Consider the following 9,252-nt stretch of genomic DNA (forward strand, 5'->3'; position numbering starts at 1 on the left):
TATAAACACATTACCACACACAAAAGAATAAAAAACTCTTATCTTACTTACACTGTATGTAGCAGTAATAATATATATATAAAAACTAATAATATTGTTTCCTAAATGATAATGACCCTTGAACTCTGCTGCTCCAGTATCGTGCGATTTCATTGGCTGGTTAGTACGCAGACTCCCCGCGGTGTGTTTGTTTTTGTTAGCAATGCTAATCACCGAACGTAATGGAGGGCCTTTTGTTTGCGGAAATGAATGAATGGACAATGGCGGCGTCGGCGGCTCAACGTGTTTCACAGAGAACCTGCCTGGAGGCTAAGGTAATAATGCAAACTGATTCGGAGAATGGGGAAGTGGGATTTGAGGGGAAAAAATCAGGTTCATACGTGGAGGCTTTGTTTAAATGGAGAGGGCGAGAACAGGTGAGGGAGAAAACAGAGTTTGGGAGGGAAAGTTGTAAGACTGGCAATGGCCCTGTTATGAGCGTCAGAGAGGAACTATACGTTTGTTTGTCGTTGTTGCTACAAAGTTTGATAATATTTGAAGAAGGAAAGTTGAAAATGGTACTTGTTAGAGAAGTTTGAGTAGTTTGTGTAGGATTTCTGGTCTTAGTAGTAGGTTTGCTATCAAAAACTTGGACTAAAACGTGTCTCCGTTCTTCCATACAGTATTTATAAGTTCTTAACTTGTTATACGTTGTGTTCTAGCATGTTTTTGTGACGTTTGTACTACTTGAATGTAAAGAGCATTGACATCTGTTGAAGTGGTTGATGAGAGAGTGACACACAGGCAGTGAATCCAGTAACAGATTACTGTGCAATATGACTTTATTGTTGTCTGACATTTCTTTTAATAATTAATAATGTGCTTGCTTTGTAGTAACATGAGTTTTACTTATTTTACCTCAATAATAATTCTCTAAAACCACTACGGAGTAAAAGAACTTAAACGTTGTTTAAGAAGAAACGACCTCAATTGAACTAAATGTTGTTGCCAAAACAATGATAATGTCAAATAAACAGTAATAATAACAATTATTATCACCAAACAACAATTCTAGATAGATGTCGTAGTTTCCCTTTGCAGAGATGAAAATAATTAATTAATAAAAATTAAAACAACTTTCTAATACCACTATTGACCACTGAGTGGCGCTAAGTAACTAAGCCACGATCTATTAAGAAAGGTACACAAAGTGACATCATATTAAGACTATACAGTAAACTTCTGTTTAAAACACTAACATTATTTTTCATATCCTTTTGTTACTACTAAAATGATATGATATAACGGACTGAAATCGTTTTTTATAACAGATTTCAGACTATAGCCTCTATATGTATAGCCTCACTGCTACGATGATGTGTTTTGTATAGCTCTCAGTAGGTGGCACTAGAGTGTATGACTGACTTATTTCTTATATGGTGCAGGTTTATTTTTCTACTTTAGTTACTCCCCTCCATAGAAAATTGTTAAATTTCCAACTCTTCCATTGTAACCTGCCCTTAACTTGAAGCTCGTATTCCAGAGGTCAGCCAGGTCAGATTTCAGGATCAGCTGAAGGGCAGCAGCTTCGGAGCTGGTTAAGGCTCCCCTTCCTTGTTTGTCTTGTTCCCTCCACTATAGCAGGTGCCTGCAGACACAATGGCTTGCACCTGCTCCGTGACAAGTTAACACCATCAAAACTGGTAAATGACAAGTACACAGGGCTGTGTAGCTTGATTCTGAGCTGTCGTGTATGTTTAATTGATACAATAGTTTGTTCTCAAGAAGAGTTTTAAGCAAACGTATGTATATGTTTGTGTGTGTGTATGCATCTATGAATGTACATCTAGTTTGTTTATATAAATACATAAAAGACAAAATAAATATATATATAAATTCTAGATAGATGTCGTAGTTTCCCTTTGCAGAGATGAAAATAATTAATTAATAAAAATTAAAACAACTTTCTAATACCACTATTGACCACTGAGTGGCGCTAAGTAACTAAGCCACGATCTATTAAGAAAGGTACACAAAGTGACATCATATTAAGACTATACAGTAAACTTCTGTTTAAAACACTAACATTATTTTTCATATCCTTTTGTTATTACTAAAATGATATGATATAACGGACAGAAATCGTTTTTTTATAACAGATTTCAGACTGTATAGCCTCCCTGCTACGATGATGTGTTTTGTATAGCTCTCAGTAGGTGGCACTAGAGTGTATGACTGACTTATTTCTTATATGGTGCAGGTTTATTTTTCTACTTTAGTTACTCCCCTCCATAGAAAATTGTTAAATTTCCAACTCTTCCATTGTAACCTGCCCTTAACTTGAAGCTCGTATTCCAGAGGTCAGCCAGGTCAGATTTCAGGATCAGCTGAAGGGCAGCAGCTTCGGAGCTGGTTAAGGCTCCCCTTCCTTGTTTGTCTTGTTCCCTCCACTATAGCAGGTGCCTGCAGACACAATGGCTTGCACCTGCTCCGTGACAAGTTAACACCATCAAAACTGGTAAATGACAAGTACACAGGGCTGTGTAGCTTGATTCTGAGCTGTCGTGTATGTTTAATTGATACAATAGTTTGTTCTCAAGAAGAGTTTTAAGCAAACGTATGTATATGTTTGTGTGTGTGTATGCATCTATGAATGTACATCTAGTTTGTTTATATAAATACATAAAAGACAAAATAAATATATATATATTTATATATAAATTGATATTGAATGTAAAATGAAGAATAAATACAAGTACATGAAAAGGGGAAAAGTATATAAAGTGACGATATACATTAATAGTTCCACAGCAAGTGTAAATATAATTTGATGATCAAGCTTTAGATCGAGACAAAGTGATGATTGACATTGCCATTAAAGCTAAAAAAAATACCCAACCCCTACGTATAAATCAATTCATAATAATAAGGTAATCCTTCAAGAATTTGTGTAATTTCATTAATTTTTTTTCCTTAAATGATCTAATCTGATTCTGTGAAGGCTGCTGCTCAGTAACGTTGGTCTCAGAGGTTCAGAGAGGATGACTGAGGGCTTGTGGGCTTGGATTTGCATTTAGAGTAAGAAGAGCTGCAGGTGTCAGAGAGTTAACCCTTATCTTCACCCCCCTCCCACGGACCCCTCTCTGCCCCCCACCATCCTCCCATCCTCACTCTTAAACATGCACACCAGCATATGTAAAACCCCTAGACATTGCACAGTTGTTATGTCAATACAGTTACAGAGTTCATATGTTAAAGAGCAACTCTCAAAAACACCCGGCCAATCCCCTACCCATGATCCCCTACTGTCCATCTCAGGATAGCAGACACTTGAGGATAATGGGGAGGCAGACAGGGTTAAAACCACAGATATCAGGGTTAAAACCCACCAGCGTGGGACCACTGGTTGCTTCTAACTCCAACAGTTTTAGGCTAGAAACTCTGGGTCAAGATATTAGTCTGATATAATTTAAAGTGAATAAAGGTAAATGACATCAGAAAAACAGTAAATGACAAAACAATATTAAAAACAAAATCTTTAGTAATACAGTAATATTTCTCTAGTTAGTAATTATCTTCCAAAAATGTCCCAATTTGCACTTAAATCACTTGAAATAATATATATCTATGTCTATAACAGCCATGGTCTGTATTTAAAAACATGGAAAACAAAAGTAAATTCAAGAAATAGAAAAATCTCATGTCTTTGTTAAAAGAAGTCGCAGTGAGCAGTAATTCCCTGAGTTCAATCCTCAATCCTCTTGCCTCAAATCCAACAGGCCGTGGGGATGCACACTGAGCAGACAGACAGACTGACCTCTGCAGGATTCAGGGGGAAGGAGATTATTTAAATGTTCCTCTTTTCTTCTCTTTTGTGTCATTATTGGTTGTTGGCCAGTTTTTGTCATAAACGGCAGAGGACAATGTAAGTCAAAGACACGTGGGTTTGTGTGGGATCAAAAAAATAGAGAGAGAGAGAGAGAGAAAAGCTGCAGCCAATGGCTCTTGCCCTCAAGGCGCTGCCTAAGGCAGAAAAGAGTGTGTGGACACTTGGAAATAACAGCGACCAATAGCAGAGAGTGGGACAAACACAGTGTTCTGTATGTTTACTTTATGAAAAGAATTAAGGTTTAACTAAGTTTCAACAGCCTTATCAACCGACAGTTTAAACTGAATTAGGGATAAGAGTGTGCACATGTAACCAAAACCAGAGAAGTGAATCACCAGTGTAACTAAACTAAACTAAACAGTTTAACATGATAAGATAACCAAATATTCCCTGGCTCTGTACTGGTACCTGGCCTGGATATCCTGCAGATATTCTACCGTGGACATAAGCAAAGTACCAAAGAGGAGATATGCGTGAACAGGCCAAGCTAAAAAGTTGATTCATTATTTTTAATAATAACAAACATTTAACTTCTGCGTGAGGTCAGTAGGGGTGACATCGGTGGTACAGTGGTCTCCTATAAAGTCTTATAATTATTGGAAAAACTATAAATTGAATAATTAAAAATTAAATTTTTTTACAAAAATAATATTTAATAATGATGAAAAAAATGGATCATTTTTCATTAATTAATTTGAGTGTGTGCATGTCTGTATGTGTGTGTGCGCAACACCAAACTGGGGCTAAGTCACCGCTCCTGCGTCCATCTTGATTTGATGGCCGTAGAGAGGCCTGATTGACCTGTGACCCTGCTGTGTGGGGTGACGCTCGTCCTTGTTGGATGCTCCTGTCAGGGCTTTAATGAGCGGCGGCTGCTGGGGGCACGCAAGGCCCTGGCTAAGTGACTGGGCCGGATGACCACCCTCTGCTGTGACCCTGGTGGCCATCAGTTAAACAGACCCTGCAGCTCCATTACTGCCTCCACCCAACACCCGTTTTCTGTTGCCCTGTCTTAAGCTTAGGTTTGTTCAGCTGCTCTGCACAAGGTTTAACAACAAACGACTGGAGCCTGAAGAATATCTGTGTACTTAGTATTTCAGCTTTATTTAGACACAGGCAAAAACTGAAAAGTCTGAAAAGACAAAAATGATTAAATACATAAACTAAATACATTTACTAAAATAAACAAAACTCTGTTGTCAGGTGAAATAAATCAAAGATAAAAATCAAATTAATCCAATTGTAGATAATTATTGTAGTATATACCTAAAGTGTCTTCTTAATTAAAATTATTTAGAACTCATAAAAGTAATTTTCCCTTCTTTAGGTTTAGTCTCATGAACTTTATAAAAGTATAATTAAGAAATTAAAAACATTAAATCTCACTGTAACCACATTATAAATGAGACATCTTTAAACAGTTTTAATTTCAGTGCGTCTTCTAAATCTGGGAGTGGATTTTAATTAAATTGTTGAAATCTTGTTTTAATAATAAATAATTTAATAAATAACTCAAACAATATGTTTTAATAATAAATAAAAATAATTTAATAAATAACTCAAACAATTATTTTTAACTTTTGAGAGTGGGTGAATCGCTGTGATTTATTAGCTAAAATGAACAAATTTCTCTTCTATTACAATGACCCAAGGATGGAGCGAGGCATTGGCCCTCGCTGCACGGTACGCGGCCCATCCCTGTTCACTTTGTTTGTTAAATTGAACAGGGTAATGAATTTTAAACTGCTATAGTAACAGCTCGCAGACATGTGGTTTTGGTGTGTGAGCATGGGTGAGTGGGTGGGCATGTGTGTGTGTGCGGTTGGGATTTACTGTTGTGTCTGTGTCTATGTATTCGTATGAATGTGGTGGGGAGGAGAAATGGGGGCTGGGAGTCGGCCTCTGTGGATGGGCGAGTGTATGTGTGGAGGATAAAGACCTAGCAAACCGGCCTGGCTTAGCTGACAGGTGACAAGGGTTGTTTTGAATGGGGATTTTGTAATACCAACAGTGAGGAAAAGGGCCAGCTACCAAGGCAGCTCTGAAAAGACAGAAAGAAGACTTTTCTTTGGCAAGTGAAGGAAGAGAGAAAAGGCCAAGAAGGACTTAAGGACATCACTAATCAAACTGCTCCACCGTCTAGCGCTCTCATTTTTATTCAAAACATAAAAATGCTAAATCAGTTGACTGGGATTGATCCCTGTGTCAGTGCCTGTGTGGTATTCTCGTTCTCATCTCTCCTCCGTGTCCTCAACTCTGACACATCAGTCAAATGAAGACAGAGGCGTCACAAAGAGAACTGAGCTGGAGGAGTCTTAATGGTTAAGAAGCAGCATTTAAATGTTGTTTGTAAATTTGCATAAATTAACTGGGTCACCTCAAGGGAAAAACATCAACAAAATGTTTCACCTTAGGAGTGATTCTGACTGAACTGTGACTTGATTAACTTGAATTGATTGATCATTTCTGATAGAAAATATTTAAATGAATGAAAAGAGTGCAGTGAATGATTGGATTTTTTGTTGTTATAGTGTAAATAACTGTAATTTTAGATAAATGTACAATAATGTAGTTCTTTATATAATTTCTTTGCTAGTCATATTGTTATGGTATGTAATAAATGTAGTCTAAATTTAGTGTTTTGCTGAGTTCAAAAGCTTACTAAATGTAAAAAAAAATTACATTAATAAAAAATGTAATATATATCTTTGACTTAACAATTAAAACGTCTACATTTAGAAATAGGTTAATTTGACCACAGACTAGTGTGAACAGTTTCTTGCGTCTCTCTGTGGTCCGCTGATGGACTGTCCAGGATGCAGTGGCAGAAAATTAAGATTTAAACATATTATTGGACTGGTATTCATGAATATTGAATCCTTCAGTATTTAGTCTAATGTAATTTCATTTAAACTGTGTCTTCAGGTCTTCATCACATTCTGTATCAGTGGAATTAAGTACTGAACGCACCACTTCAGTATTTAGTCTAATATTATTTCATTTCAACAGTGAGTTCAGATCTTCATCACATTCTGTCTTACTGCATCAGTGGAATTAAGTACTGAACGCACCTGGACAATATATATTTACTGGGATTAAACACAGAATTTGTAGCTATTTGTAGCCATAGTAGTATTTTTATGGTTTAACATTTACCAGACAAACAGTGGCCCCTCTTCCCGACCTCCTCCACCCCGCCTCAACCGCCACACCCTCTAGTAGTTTTTACCACCCCTGGATTAGCAAGGAGAAAAACTGACTCTCATCCTCATCCTTACCATCCAAGATTAAATCAAGAAATCGTTTAGTGTTTGTGTGGTCTTAGTGGGTAGAGGGACAGAAGAGACAGAAGAGAACCAGTGTGTGGGAACCATATAGAGAGAAATCCCTGGCTGATCCTGGCCAAGATATTTTGTTTTCCTCCCCTCTGCTCCCTCCCCGTCCCTCCTTCTCTTTCTCTTCATCCATTTTTTTGGGTTTCATTTTTATTCATAGGGCGACTGGGGTGGAGGGAAGGGTGTCAAAAAAGCAGGGACCAATTTGTGTTGATGTGTGTGTGTGTGTGTGTTGGTGTGTGTGCTTATAGCAGGAAGGGATTGTTAGTTGGCTGATGCCAGTGGATGTAGGTGCAGGCCTGGCAACAATAGCCACAGTGTTGTTTGGGTAGTTGCGTCCAGGACTCTTGGACATTCTTCCCATGTCAGTATAATCACTACTGGGAGGTAGCTCCATTACGGATTACCATATCATTAATAGTATCCATGACTTTTGTTCAAAGGCTACTTGTGTAATGTTGCCTTGTGGATGACGGCTAATCCGCTGAGCTGCAGCTGTAGGAAAGAAGAGAGATAGATCCCACCATCAGTTTCCTCACTCACACACACACATGCAAACACGTCGAAGCATCTCTCTGTCCAGGCTCACGGGGATCAGGCCCCTGAAAGACAGATACAAACAACAGTCAAATACAAAGTTCCCCCATAGAGAAAAAGAAACATCCATTCTACACTTCCCAACTGATCCCCTCCTAAAAGCCAAAGACCAACCCCCTGCCTCCTCCTCTTTCTCCATCTATCTCTCACTCTCTCTCTCACTTTCCTCCCCTATCCCTGAGTTGGCTCTCATCCTTCAGTTAAAGCCCGTGGCTCTTTAGCATGGTCCTCACTCAGATGGTGGGCCAGATTAGGAAGGGAACAATAACAGTTTTCAATGTAAAATGTGCATTTTGTTAGTGCCCTTTCTCTTCTCTCCTATCTTATGATGGGGAGAGATGGGAGAAGGGTGAGCAGCCAATCAGAACATTATCTGTGGGTGTCTTCTCCTCACAAACACCGGTTTGTTCTTAATCCTCCCGTGTGGCTGTTTCTCTGCAGTGTTTCAGTTAGAAAACGCAATGGAAACATTTACTTATTTACGTCATTTTCAGTTGTAGTTGTCAGTGTTGACCTGAGTTGTGAGGTGTAAATGCTTGAAGGCAGGATTTAATGAAATAATTTTAAACTGATCTACATTCTGTTTGCTATAAGAATTTATTGTTGTTTTTTTTTAATGGAAAAATTTGGATTCAAATCCAGCTTTCTGTATGTGCCCTACCCCTATAATAAAGCTGGACAGTTGCAGGTAAAGAACTTTGTTAACACTTCACTCACTGCTGGCAAATGTCACCACAGCTTATTGCTTATAGAGGTAGACTGTCAGCTAAAATGCATTGGTTCAAATCCCACTATATGCCTTTGTGTCCCTTAGCAACACACATAAAATTAAAAAAACATACCTCTGCCACGTTGCACCAATTTTATGCCTGTTTCGATAGTGTGTTGTGTCAAGAATCAAAACCATGGTCAATGTCACAACACAGATTTTAAATGTCTGTCTGTCTGATGTTGTTTTTGTTTATCAATGACATGTGACATGTTGTGCTCATGTCTTTTTGGCCTGTCTTAGTGGCTTGTGCGATGGTGTGACAGTTGCCTCCGTGGTGTGTGTTGTGTTGGAGCATGTTCGTGGTGTCGGACATGGGTGCCCTGCTGTGAGGGTCACCGAGAGGTCAGCGAGGCTATGACCACTTTACCACCACCAAGATGACCACAGACATAAATCAAGTCTGCTGCAGACATAGAAAAACCTAGATTGTTCTGTCTTAAAAATTCAAATATTGTTACTTCAATTTTCCATTTCTTCTCATCTCTCATCTCAGTGTGGGAACTTTTATCTTTGTTGCTGCTTTAAGCCCTTTTGGCCGCGTTCTTTAAAAAAAAGGGGCTTTTATTTAAAGAATAAAAGCATTCGGTCACACTATCAACACACTTAGGACAATTTATTTTGCTTGATCTAATTCACTTTGACTGAATGCAGTCACTATAGATGAACTTTCCAATAATCAC

The 9,252-nt window shown here is 38.3% G+C and overlaps 1 protein-coding gene across 2 annotated transcripts in view; it reads left to right on the forward strand.

The window, feature by feature from the left end:
- The first annotated feature begins 194 nt into the window (after positions 1-194).
- The window catches only part of acsl1a (acyl-CoA synthetase long chain family member 1a), a 35,458-nt gene continuing 26,400 nt past the window's right edge, over positions 195-9,252 (forward strand). For both annotated transcript variants that reach the window (XM_008316888.3, XM_017035447.2), the window contains exon 1: positions 195-314. In XM_008316888.3, coding sequence (XP_008315110.2) covers positions 250-314 — 65 coding nt within the window. In that variant the 5' untranslated portion in view covers positions 195-249. The remainder of the gene's footprint in view (positions 315-9,252) is intronic.

Source organism: Cynoglossus semilaevis, chromosome 9, assembly GCF_000523025.1.
Source record: "Cynoglossus semilaevis isolate Cse_v1.0 chromosome 9, Cse_v1.0, whole genome shotgun sequence".
Lineage (NCBI taxonomy): Eukaryota > Metazoa > Chordata > Actinopteri > Pleuronectiformes > Cynoglossidae > Cynoglossus > Cynoglossus semilaevis.